This window comes from Solea solea, chromosome 5, assembly GCF_958295425.1.
Source record: "Solea solea chromosome 5, fSolSol10.1, whole genome shotgun sequence".
NCBI lineage: Eukaryota > Metazoa > Chordata > Actinopteri > Pleuronectiformes > Soleidae > Solea > Solea solea.
The window spans coordinates 3,770,609-3,784,735 of NC_081138.1; the positions used below are offsets into that span (position 1 = coordinate 3,770,609).

Genomic DNA, 14,127 nt, shown 5'->3' on the forward strand with positions numbered 1-14,127 from the left:
AGGCTGCTTTACTGCAGGGGTGTCAAACATACGGCCCGCAGGGCCAAATCCGGCCCAGCGGAGGGTTCAATCCGGCCCGCAGGATGAATTTGTGAACATTTCTAATTCCAGATACCTGTAACTAAATGTTTTGTGCCAGTGTAGATCCACTGTGACCTGTAAGAAGTTGTAATTCACACGTGTTTTGTAAAAAAAGATACTTACATAATTATTTAAAACAAAAAAATTGGAACACTTTATGTTTTTATGCTATTGTTTTGCTGGTCCAGCCAAACTTGAGCTCAAATTGCTCTGTATGTGGCCCCTGAATTATAATGAGTTGGACACCCCTGCTTTACTTATTGTGCTTTCTAAACCCATGGTTCTCCAACTGTGGAGCGTGTACCAGCAGTGGTACGTGAGCTTCCTCTGATGGTACTTGGAGGAAAATCTGAAATACTCTTCTACTGTGTGTGTATATATATATGTATGTATACACATATAGGTATATATATATATATATATACATGCATATATATATATACACACACATATACATATACATATTTATATAAATATACGTATATACATATATATGTATACATACATATATATGTGTGTATATATACATATATACATATATACACACACATATATATACATATATGTGTGTGTGTATATATATATGTGTGTGTATATATATATATATATGCTGTACACATATACTACTGTCTCGCTCCATCTTAATCTAATGTCACGACACCAGTGTATGAAGTACATGTGAGGAAGAGGAGGATGAGGAGAGAGCAAACGATCTTATTGGGAATAAAGTCTGTTTTACGCCACTGTATTTTAACGTTGGTGATCATGTTGTTGCGTCAAGAGCTCAATATTTTCTCAGGCAGTTACTTTGAGGACCACTGCTGTAAAACCATGGGTAAAGAAAACAAAAGTACACTGACTTTACATGAATGACGTCCCATTCAGTCGTCCCTAAAATAGTCTTCTACCGCGGTGTGATGTTCGTGTCGAACTCAATAATGAATAAAGCATCTTTCACTGGTTTTAAATAATAATAACGATGTTTTTTGTGCATTGCTTCAGTTAAAATAAATGAAATACAATAGGAGTCGGTGTCGATGAGAAGGAGGGACACAGCTTGTGCTTTCTTTTCTGAAGCGGGTTCATTTGTCCTCCGTCGTTACGCAAAAACAGCCGAGCGGCGTCGCGGGTAAACAGCGGCGCGAGCGAACGCTTCCTCCTCGCTTTGTTTTCCCGCGTCTTTGCTCTCGTTGTCGCTTTGTGATACAGCCTTCCGCAAGTTACTCGCCGCGCTTCGTCCTCGCTGTCGCCTTCACCTCGACACAAACGGAATACAAAAAATATTCTCGCCCAAAAATCTATTTTACACGTCAGCGATCTGCAATCTACACACATTTGTTCATGTGGCAACTGTATAATTTTGTGCTCTTTCCCCCCCCGCGGGCTCTCACGCTCATGCTCATGATATCTGTATGTTTTACGACACACGATGGGCACTAAACGCCTGATTTTCTTCTTCTTCGTTTTTTTTTTTTATTATATATGTATATATATATACATATAACACTGCACACATCACGCAACTGAAAGAGGAATGCTAACAGGAAGTCTGGCGGTTCTGTTTCGGAGGAGTTCACTCATCATTCACCAGGAGTAAGTGAGCTGGTGTGTGTGTGTGTGTGTGTGTGTGTGCAGTAAAGTGAGCACCATTTTAAGACGTTTTTTTTTTTCTTTAGCGTAAACAGTCACCTATCAATCGCCAAAAAGTCAACATGTTAAAAATTCGAACCCAAAAAACAAAAACCCAAAAGTCTTATTTGTGCTGTGAGAGCCACGCCTCAGTCACATGTCACGCAGGTGTCGCTCTTATTGTTCTTGGAACTTCCTCTCTGGATTTTTTTATCTTTTTTTTAAATTGAGACTGTGGGTGCATGGAGTTCGTCATCACTCCGCTCCTTCGGTCACGACGCAGGCACACTGAAAACACTGAAGAGGGACGGGCGATGTAGAGGGCGGCGTGAGAGGGTGAACTGTCTCAGAGTTGCACGTCGACGTTGGAAGGGGCGTGTGTGTGTGTTTGTGTGTGTGTGTGTGTGTGTGTGTGTGTGTGTGTGTTTCCTGTGTTCGGTGCTTCACATCGCCTCAGTCCTGTCACACGGTGCCGTTCTCCTGCCTCGGTTTGTGGGACGTCGTGCGGGTGGGCGTGCTCAGGGACGGGGCCAGGGTGCACAGGAAGCCAGCCAGCAGTGTGAGCCCGAGGCCCCCCCAGGCACAAAACATGGACCAGCCATAGCCATGGCTAATGTCCTCGGGGAGGCCGTACATGTAGCGGGGGTAGCGGGACAGCTCGAAGTTGATTCCTGCTACACACGTGCACAGGGAGATGATGCAGCATGTTCCTGTGTGGACAGAAGCAACAAATCTGTCATTCATGTTTACACTTTCCTATAAAGTTACTAGTGAACTTGCACATTTTTATCTATTCTAAATGTCCCTTGATTTCTTTTTGTCCCATATATTTCCTTCTCGTAAGGTATTTAGGTTTATGAGAGAAAGTCAGTAGATTTGTCGCAAGTAGCTTTTTTAAAAATTCAAAAAAGTGGCCCGGGGTCCGTAAAAATGCTAAATATTCACACGGAATCGTCACGTAACCTAAACGTAAACAAACAGACATTATTTCCCTTTCTTTCCTCTGGCTCGGTTCATTCTGTCTCTGTTTCTGTTGTTAAATCTGTAATGTTTACAACGTCTTCTTCTGGGATTTTGGTGTAACGTTACAGCACAGCTTACAGTCCTGACACAGCAGTTGTCAAACCAAAACTTTACAGTGTTTCCCAACCCTGGTCCTCAGGGAACACTATCGCGATAAATATTGCGATATTTTTTGTTTCGAATGCCGATATTGTAACAATATTTTGAACAAAACGGGTTAGCTCGTAGCTAACCGGTTGGCCGCTAAGCTGACAGCTGCAACCCGGCGTCCAGAGTGTACAACAGAAACCCGGAGACAGGAGACCAGAAAGCCGGAGACCAGAGCCTCGGTGTCGCACACGGTAAACAATAAGCCGCTGGTGTGTTTTAAGTCCACTTGGAGCCGAAATCTGCGGCTAACAGCTGGTGCCGCTAAAAACTAGCGGCAGGCATTACAACTTTTATTTTGTAGTAACGAGTAACGAAGATGGTTAAGAAAAATGTATTGGAGTAAAAGTACACATTTTATTGATAATATATAATAAATAATATTATAAATTAAATAATATATAATATACCGGTATGGCAATATTGTCTCAACTACATATCTCTTTCAAAAATATACCGGTATAACTCTTCCTACCGGTATATCGCCCAGCCCTAAACACTGCCCTGCTCCAGCACACCTGATCCAGATGAACAGCTCTTTATCAGGCCTCTGCAGAGCTTGGGCAACATCTATGTCCCCTGAGGACCAGGGTTAGGAACCACTGCCAGTACTACTCTCAAAAACGTCTCAACCACAGCAGAAAACTAAAGGGTTAGCAGTGGAGATGCTTTAAAATATAAACAGATGAGAGCAGAGAGGAAGTTGTGGACAGGTACTGTGTGCGTCACAGAAATCTAAATATCTTACGATATGTGGATTTATGTATCTACATTGTGTTTATGTAACTTATTTGGTTTTATTTTGTAGTTAAAGTTGCACACGACGCAAGCAGAGTGACTCTGGTTTGGAGTAAATACCACGGTTATAATATAATTCATGCAATATATAGTGTTACATTTATATCAATAATAATCAAGCACAGGAGACTATTAGGCCCCCAAATGAAATTAATCTCAGGGCCATATAAAAGCTTGGGCCGGCCCTGATATCCGTGAATACTTTTCTCCAGGAGATGGAATTAAAAAGATCCCTCTCATACACATTATTTGTGGATTTTTACCATATATAATGCTTAAATATACATAATAGTCTTATATGAAAATAGGTTCAGTGTTTATAAAAATAAAACGGGTAGAGTTACGTATGTGTACAGTATAAACACAGTGTAACTCAGGTTATTACATGTTAATGTGTTTAAGGAAGTTTGGCATCGACGCTCTACACTCTCTTTTTTTGAATTGGGAGGACAGTAACACTTTTAGTTTCCACACAAAAACTGCCCACATGGAAACTATTTTTTGAAAACCACTTCCAGAGTGAGAAAATCTCTAAACGCTTTCATGTGGGCAGCCCATAATATGTTACTTTTAGGAAAACAATGATGTTTTCTCTGTTTGGAGATTGTTTGGTCGCTTTATAACTTTTATTTTCTTTCCTGCGTCGCTCTGGCGTTCTTCATTCTGTCTCCGTTTCTCTGATTGTACATGGAATTAGAAAGATTAGAAAATATTTTATTGTTTGAAAATACTCCATGGGCGGGGCCTTGGGAAGCTGTCTGCTGATTGGCTACTGAGTTTTTCCAACGGACTTGGAAATAATTGTATTTAATGTTTATAATCTGACAAACGTTAGCTACGCACAATTAAGACCCACAGCGACTCAAGCTCCAAAACTCAGTAGCCAATCAGCAGGCCGCTTCCTAAGGTCCCGCCCATGGTCGGAATCGCAAACAAAAAAAACAAGGAACAAGTGTATTTTAAAACAAAATCCAATATCTTTGAATGATTAAATAGATATTTTATTTGCTTCTTAAAAACACAAATCTAATTCCATAATTGTATACATTTTAATGTATATTTATTCAAAAAAAAGAAAAAGGTATACACGCGTTATACAGTGTTAGAGCGCCACGTACAGGCCTGGCATATGAACTACAGTGTTTAGAGTCATTTTGGGGGGTTCGTCGTGTGGATGAAGACTTTCCTGAATATAAATGGATAAGGCCTCAAACTCTAAAGGTCACTGTTGTCTATCTCTTTTATATACATCATCTGATAAGGACAGTTTTGTTTAGATAATTATTTATTTAAAGGGGACATATTATACCCTATTTCCCCCATTAAAATAGTTCCCTGGTGTCCTAATGAACATGTCAGTGACATGCCTTGGTCAAAATACCATAAGGATGAAGCATCATAGCAGTTCAATAACCCTGCTAAGCCCGCCCCTTTCAGAACGCTCGGTTTTCGTGCATGGTCCCTTTACATGCAAATGAGACACAGGCAAACACACACCCACTTCTTCCAGGGGGTTTCTGATTTGTCCTCTTTACAGCGCTTTACAGCTCTATTCGTCTCCCCCTCCCTCCACTAGTTCTCCGACAATATCAACATGGCAGCGTGCACAGAAAACAGCCAGAGTGCCGTCACAGGAAGAGACGTTCTACATAAGGATCGAGCCGAACAGTGCCGAACTGTTAATCAGTTAAAAACACTTAGGAACAGCACCACTAATCGCCAGCGGCGCGCGGCGAGCTGCATAAGCTGGCGCTGTATGTTACTGTATCAGACCGGTGACTATGCTCCGGAGACCTCGGCACCGCGGCACCGCTGATCGCCACCGCGGCACCGCTGATCGCGAGCGGCGAGCTGCCTAAACGGCCGCATACAGCGGCCGTTTAGGCGGCTCGCCGCTGGCGATCAGCGGTGCCGCGGTGGCGAGGTCTCCGGAGCATAGTCACCGGTCTGCACCGGAGCTGGCGATCAGTCGCATACAGCGGCCGTTTAGGCGGCTCGCCGCTGGCGATCAGCGGTGGCGATCAGCTGATTTTCACAGAGAGTGCAGCACCTCTGCACAGAGAGTGCAGCACCGCTGATCGCCAGTGGCGAGCGGCATAAACTGCCGCTCGCCGCTGTATATGTGATTGTATCAGACTGAGTCTGTGCTCCGGTCATGGAGGACGTACTGAACAAATATTTTTAATTAGGACGTGTCAGAATGGTCAGTTATGAGATCTATGTGACCTTTTCTTAACAACGTGTGTGTGTTTGTACGTCGGTGAAATACGTCCCCTGACTAAATACGGCGACCGCTGGCCGCAGTCTAGTGCGAACACACGAACACACGTTTGCTGACTTTATCCGGCACATAAGCTTCATATATAAAATCCTCTGTGGAAGTTTGTGTAAAACACTGTGCTCCACTGTGCAGCCACCAACAGCACACTTGTCCCTCCGCGTTGACATAATACCGCTCTTCCTCCCTCGCCTGCACTCTCGCAGGGACAAGGTGGAGCTAAGGTGGAGCTCTCGAAGTAAACTTACTGGTGGGGCGGTAACATTCGCGGTGAAATGCGCATTATGACGTCATAAGCGCAGGGAATTCAACATCGAGTGTTTTATCGCCTATACTTACACTAAGGGGAACCACGAAAACATGACGGAGTATTCTTTTTCCACACTTTGGTGACTGGTAGGGCCTCCAGAGTCCCAAATATAAGTATTAAAATGGTTAAAAAGTTGATTTTGCGTAATATGTCCCCTTTAAGCTGAGACAACAGCAAGAACAGAGCTGGGAAATACCCGCTGTTTGTTGGCAGGTTGATTACACAGGTCTGTGTTTTCGCGCCGTGGGACTTCGCTGCCTCGATTCCAGTCGTGCCAAGTTTGAAACACTCCCCGTGCCTCGTACACATTCCCTGGTATCAGATTCAGCCGCGTAGTGAAATCTTTGAACGGCACGTGAATTGGCATATTGTGTCATATAAGTGTCTGGGTGGAAACATGTGATTGTTTTGTTGGTTCCTGATCTGTGAGAAGTTACTGCGAGCGCCACTCGGCCTTTTAAGACTTTTTAAGGATCAATGGGAGCCCCGGATGAGCAAATTCCTGCATGTAGAGTGCATCTTACGGGCAGGAGTCATGTTACTGGACCTCATTGATCTTGTATCTCATGCTAACCAGAGGATGCTCTCTGCTGTCACCAAATAAACACAGATATTGAACATAATTGGATTTAGTGTCTACGTGTGTGTGTGTGTGTGTGTGTGTGTGGATGTGAACATATGTGCTCTCACAGTACCTCCCATGAGAAAGAGTAGCCCAGCTACATATTGCATGAGGTCATGCTGCTGGCAGCAGCCCAGCACTCCGATGATCCACCCAAAGAGGATGATGGAGACAGCCATGCCCACGAAGCCGGCCGTCATCCTTCTTAGATCTGCAAGCAGAGATGGGAAACGTCGCGGAGTGAAATACGGAACTGTTCGTTACTCGGAATAATGAATGTAGAGAGTAAGGAAACTAGATGTAAATATTGTTTTTTTTGTTGTTGGCATGCAGTGGCTAGCATTGTTGCCTCACAGCAAGAAGGTAACCAGTTGGAATCCCCGATCTACTGAGGGCCTTTACTGTATGTGTGGTGTTTGTATATTGGGTTGATTGGAGACTTTAAATTGACTGTAGGTGCGAGTGTGAGTCTGCTGGGATATGCTCCAGCTCCCCGTGACCCTCATGGTGAGGATAAAGCGTTAAAAATGGATGAACATAACGTTCAGTAGGTAAAAATACGTCAAGAAACTCTGCTTTTGATTCTTTTTCTCCTCCCCCCCCCCCCCCCCCGTGTCCTCACCTCACCTCTATTACCAGACAGCACGGAAAAAAAGCAAAAGAAAGAAAAAATGAATTGTACAAAAGCAACAGTACAGCAGAGAGAGAGAAAAAAGCCAGCTCAACAATACGTTATCCTAACCCCATCGCCATCACCCAAACAATGGCATTCAGTACAAATACATAAAATGCACATTTAAGACATAAAGAGTCTTTATAGCAGGCCAAAGCTATTGGTTTGATTTGGTCCACCTGACTCAAATATATAAATATATAAATATATATATATATATATATATATACACATATATATACATATACATACATACACACACACATACATACATACGTATATATACACATATACATATACACATATACACACACACACACATATATATATACATACATACATACATTTAAACATGTACATATATATATACATACATACATATTGCAATTTATATAATTAATAACTAAATAAATAACATCAAAATTTAAATACTCAATACTTATTATAAATGAATAATCATCATGAATAATCTCAATATTGATAAAAGATAACCGAGATAGGCCATAAATCATAAGCTGTGCTATGTTCATACATAAACATGTGCATATATTATTAAAATGTTCACTTTCTTTACATATTTAAATACATTTTCATTCAGGAAAATAGAATATATGCTTCAAAGAATTGGTAAGAGGAAGAGTTTTTATACCCCCGCCTGTGGCCAAGCTGCAATACCTCCGAGGCCCACCAGTGGGCCACAGCCTACACACTGAACGATAGTTTAGTACTTAATACTATTATGTTTAAGAATTTAGAGCAAATACTTCTGTATCATAGCATGTTTAAAGCAGAACATCAACACTGAATTCAAAGCTGAAAGTCCATGAAATAACAAACCTAAACGCCATAAGATAAAGGTACGCATATATTAAACTGAAAATCACGTCTGACGCAATCCAAGGTCAAATAATTCTCTTTGAACACGGATATCAAAGAGGTCACACAGGCAGAGTGCTTTAAGGAGAGATTTAAAAGATGTCCTTCCTCAAATATGCTTCCCGGTGATTACTCGATAACCTGTGGTCATGGGTCCAGACATAAAAGATAGAGGCTGCTGCCATGTCTTGAAAGCAACTAGTGTGTTCTTTGACACAATTCACAGCTTTGCGGATAATGGGCAGAAGGTGGTGAGAATTAAGAATTAATGAACTGTTGAAGGACTGAAGGGAATGATGACAGCGCAGGGAAACGGTGACATGAATTCAAAATACCTGAGGTGGTGACCGACAACAAACACATTCAATGACAATGAGATGGGACCCAAAATCCTGCCTTGAGGAATGCCAGATATCACAAATGAGTCATTCATTCATTCATTTCCAATCCTCCACATGCGGATGGCAGCAGACTGGAGCCGATCCAGGTGGTGACGGAAAAGAAACACATTCAATGACAATGAGATGGGACCCAAAATCCTGCCTTGAGGAACACCAAATATCACAAATAAGTCATTCATTCATTCATTCATTTTCCAATCCTCCACATGCGGGTGGCAGCAGGCTGGAGCCCATCCAGGTGGTGACCGAAAAGAAACACATTCATTGACAATGAGATGGGACCCAAAATCCTGCCTTGAGGAACGCCAAATATCACAAATGAGTCCTTCATTCATTGATTAATTTTCCAATCCTCCACATGCGAGTGGCAGCATGCTGGAGCCAATCCCATCTGACAAAGGGTGAAACGTGGGGACAAAAAAATCATTCAGTCCCACTCTAACACATGAGTGTCCAATTAACCTAATCTGCATGGTTTTAGACTGTGGGAGGAAACTGAAGAACCCACACACACACACACAGAAAGACCCGTGGATCTGAACCAGCAACCATGTTGCCATACAAATGAGTCAATAAAATTTCAAAGGGAGCTCTTGTAGGAGACACATGTTCAAACTGGAGAATTAAAATGACACATTTTGACGTAACACGAAAATATAACACGAATACACAAACCATTCAAAAGACAGATTGTCAGAAATCAACAAACCCAGTTGTCCTCCACAAAGACAGACAGACAGACAGACAGACAGACAGACAGAGGAGTCCAGACTTACGCAGTGCATGCCACTCATCCTGTCGTATGGTCTTGGTGATGTTGACGGGTAAATTTCGTGGTAGGATGGATGAAGAGTAGTGATATTTGACCGGTGTGCACCTTTGAATTATTCCTGGAGAGATAAAACAACAAAACAAACACAAATAAAGGTGATTAAAATCACAGAAAAGTAATTATAAAAATCAAGTAAAAATTTCATCCTGCACCTTTTACCCACTTGCGATTATGAAATAATATCCAGAAAGTAGCAAAGCCGCATAAAAGCCAGGTTTTAATTGACAGAGTTGACCTTATAAACTCGTGTTCCCAAACAATGGTGTTGTTATTAAGAGGGATTATATAACAATATGGATTAATCCACGACGAGGCCATAAATAGAACCTATATTGTTCTCATGTTAAGTGAATTTCTACATAATTACTTACAGAAATCAGGGCATTTTATTCCATATGGAAAGGAAAATAAACATTATTTTATATACAGTTATATATCGATATTATATCTATATCATGCAATAAGACAAACTATTGTCTTAGATTAGTCATTTCGTTATACGGTATCTGTCATGACTTTTCCTGATATCACTTAATAACACTTGAATTTTAAGCCTAGGACTGACATATTTATGACAAATGGATATTCTTAGACAAATATAATCCATTCCAAATCAGTCTGTTTCATTTGAGGAGGCGTCAGTGCAAATATTTGGCTTTTAAGCTGCGTGGAAAAACTTTACCAGTTATCAAAAGAGCTGACATTTGACTCCCTCTCAGTCCACTGATTGATTGATTGATTGATTGATTGATTGATTGATCGACGAGCCATCGCAGCCTCGCTGCGGTAAAACACATCGAAACAAAGCAAAAGCGACAGCCAGTGCTATGTCTGACCACAGCAGCAGAATTGGTTTGAACGCAGACACTGCTGTTTTCCTGCTGTCACAACACTCAGATCGCCAACTCTGCAGTCGTGACAACACAAATTACACGGATTAAGTTTCACAATTTCGAGAACTTGAGACATTCAACTAACCGATTTAGCACCTTTTGCCTTAAAAATGTCTTTTATTCTCGTTCATTTCAAGCGTGAGTAGATTATGCACTTTACCATGTGCCATGTAACAAGTCCCAGGGCTCAAACTCTTAAACTTTAGTGCAGTAAAGAGCAGCAACTAGTGATTTTTTCATCAAATAACGTTCCCCCACAACATCCCAGCATCAAAACAATGATGTCTTGTTTTGTCAACAAACTAAAATGATTCAGTTTTAATGTTTTCTTTGTCATATGGAGCAAAGGAACCAGATAATACTCACATTTAAGAGGCTGAAAAATTGATTAATCGACAAATCCTTGCAGTAGTAAACACAACAGTGGCTGACTTTAAAGTGATGAAGCTTTTATTTGAACTGTAATTGGTCTGTTTTACTATTCGCCCATAAAGCTAGTGTTTGGCAATCCAGTGTTCCTCTGAGATAATCTAATCCTAATTTAACAAATCTATGCTCAGTGTCTCGTTTTGTTGCTTTTCTTTGATTTTAACTGAAAACATTTTTCGTTTTGCATTTGGAAAAGCAGGGTAAACATTGCAGTAATCTGAAACAACGATCTCTATCCTCTCCGGGACAATCCAAAAGTCCCGGAGTATTATTTCTTTTTCACCTGGACCTGGTCCAATTTGGCCTAAGTGTGAAAAAGCAGGGACAGCTTGTGTCCTAAGTGGATTTCAGACGGTGACAAAGATCGCCCTCAAACCTTCTCACGACAGTAAAAGCTGCAAACGAGTCAAGTTTCCCCTTAACTGCCAGTTAATGCTTAGAAAGCGATCATGTTGATGATAATGTGCAGTAATATCCTGGAGGTGGTTCCTCGACTGTTTGTGTTCTCCCACAGCTCTAATCACAATAACTGTTTGTGATGCTCCCATCGATGATGGCGCTCTCCTTATTTTATCTTTATTTAACCAGGAAAGTCTCTTTCAAGAAGGAGACGTCACCAGAACATCTCAGAAGTCACAGTTCGGTTAAACAACATAAAATACAAAGACATCAGTTAAAATTAGTGCAGTTTTCCATTATAAGGCCTTTTTAGCTGAGATTTGAGATGTTCGCTGTGTAGCATGAGTGAGGCTTTTTGTTACCCCGCAGATATCAATGATTCCAAATTAGAATTTTGGTTGTATGAGCTGTTGAAACATAGCCAGCGATGGCTTTGTTGAGCGTGCTGTTATTTCTGTGAACGAGCCTGGCATGCGGACACTCACTATCACTGGAAATATGGCTGCTTGCAAGGACAGCAAGACAAAAACGGATGATTTTAGCCACTTAACAAAAGGGCTTATCTAATAAAATATATCCCGGCTGAAGTTTATGATATCATAAGAATGTGATCACCGTGTTATTTTTGCTGTTTTACGACAGTTTCCAGCCAGAAAACGACAGTTTCCAGCCAGAAAAAAGCTGCAAACGTAATTTTTACGATATCGTAGGCTTAAGCGCACACTATCTGGACGTCTTTCACTCAAAACAATGACAAAAGTCCTAGTGTGATGATGTCAGGGAGCAGCAGAGCATGATGGGACGACGAAGATCTATCAACGTGACTCTCTCTCTCTCAGACGTTAAAGCACAGATGGGTAAAGCAGACGATGGAATTAAAAGGCGTATATATGTATTTAAACAGTGATGGAGACGTTTCGGTTAATGTACACACGCCATTGGTCTTGTTTGTGTGGAGATTAGGGATGCACGATATTGGTATCAGCTGATATTGGCTTTAAAATGTAGCAACGACTTTGAATAAATATCTAATTGCGATTATTTTGACCAGGAAATGTGGTTGCGATATCAGGGGCAATGGTCATTTTTTTACATCGTTATTACACTTTCATTGCAAAAAACATATTAAATGGATTAATGTGTGATATGTGTGCAACTCTGGGAGAAACAACAAATATTGAGTCTCCAGCTGTATTGTGATTTCGATAAAATGTCGCTTAACTATTCAGCCCTAAGCGATGGCAGCACAGTGGCAGAGTGAGTCGTCTACCAACTCGAAAGGTTGTGGGTTCGATTCCCGGCTCCGCTAGTCTACATGCCGATGTGTCCTTGGGCAAGGCGCTTAACCCCACCTTGCGTGTGAATGGGAGATAAATACAGACCACTTACCACATCAGTATTGTATCAGTTATCGGCCCAAGCACCCCCGATATATTGTCAAATAGACCAGTATCGTGCATCTCTAGCAGAGCTGTTACATATTGTGTCTTTAAGTACACAGAAAACACATAGAAACAGACAGGAGAGACGTGCATTCTGTGTGAGGGGCTCAGCACCATGGACAGCGACATTCACAACACTAGAAAATGGCACGTAGATGTTCTCCGTGGCTGTTATTGACATGCAGAGGTTCACGTGAAGCCAGGGGCCTGCACATCACCCCACTGTTGGTGTCAGACTGTCGGTTTGACAGCAGCATCACGGCCTGGTGGAGCGAGCACACACACACACACACAGAGCCCTGTTGTTGTTTACCTTTGTAAATAAGGTCCTCGGTCTCCAGGTCGAATCCCTCCCGGTGACATTTCCTCCACAGGCCGGAGATGGTGGAGTTAAACTGCCGACTGCAGTGAGACTCCATGGCAGACGCCGCGGCCACAAAGTGCCGCTTCCCCCGGATGAGAGGAGCAGCCTCTGGGCCGTTACCTGTGCTCTCCAGGCGCTTGAGAGGAGGCATCTGGAGGGGGAGGTTGTGGTTGGAAATGTAGATGTAGCCCGGGTCGTTCCGCTTGTTGGCATAGTTTTTACACCTCTCCCGGTGTCGCCTGGCGTCGGTCTCGTACCAGTAGTCGGTGCAAATCGCCATGGTGAGCAAACCGAGCGCGCACAGCGCCAAGAAGAGCCCTGCGCTGGTTAATATTTTCATAGCGGCCATCTTCCCCGCACGATGGAGAGCCCGAACAGTCGCAAGAAGCTTCCTCCGTGGCCGTGATGGTGGCGATGGTGGCGGTACCGCGTGAAATAAATCACGACGGCACTCACTGCCGCACACAGTCCCGCACTGGGAGCATCGCGGTGCAGGAAGGCCAGTGCTGTCTGGACTGGAGGCTGCGCGCTATTGTTGTGGTACCCGCTGGATGCAATGTTGATCCCACCATCTGTTATGGTACCGGAGGAGAGGAAAGGAGAGGAGAGGAGAGGAGAGGAAGAGGAGAGGAGAGGAGGATGGATGGAAGGCGACCAACGCTGTGAGGAAGGGGGTAGGATGGAGAGAAGGAGGAGGAGGAGGGGGGAGAGAGGTGTAGTTGCACTCGCTCTCCTCCAGGTTGCTGCGGGGATGAAGTGCTCTATGATGGAGAACTGCTCATTAGTGATGCTTGGACGGTCACCTTTGAGAAGTGGGAAACATGGACGTGCAGTAAAAGTAGAGAGAGATGATGATTTAAACATGCTCTTTCAAATCAGAGACTCCATATGGGAATGATTTATAGAGCTGCAACTAACGATTATTTTCAT

General features: G+C 42.6%; 1 protein-coding gene across 1 annotated transcript; it reads right to left on the reverse strand.

Annotated features, from left to right (window-relative positions):
* Positions 1 to 651: 651 nt before the first annotated feature.
* Positions 652 to 13,916, reverse strand: tmem276b (transmembrane protein 276b). The gene is made up of 4 exons (XM_058629583.1): positions 13,147 to 13,916; positions 9,615 to 9,728; positions 6,962 to 7,099; positions 652 to 2,420 (listed from the first exon to the last, which is right to left on the reverse strand). Exons 1-4 carry the CDS (start codon positions 13,544 to 13,546, stop codon positions 2,173 to 2,175), a joined length of 900 nt encoding a protein of 299 aa, XP_058485566.1. The 5' UTR covers positions 13,547 to 13,916; the 3' UTR covers positions 652 to 2,172.
* Positions 13,917 to 14,127: the final 211 nt, after the last annotated feature.

Coding starts and splice junctions, on each gene's coding strand:
- tmem276b (XM_058629583.1), bottom strand. CDS start 13,546: ATGGCCGCTATGAAAATATTAACCAGCGCAGGGCTCTTCTTGGCGCTG. Junction 9,729..13,146: donor CGAGGACCTTATTTACAAAG/GTAAACAACAAC, acceptor TTATCTCTCCAG/GAATAATTCAAAGGTGCACA. Junction 2,421..6,961: donor GCTACTCTTTCTCATGGGAG/GTACTGTGAGAG, acceptor CTGTCCACACAG/GAACATGCTGCATCATCTCC.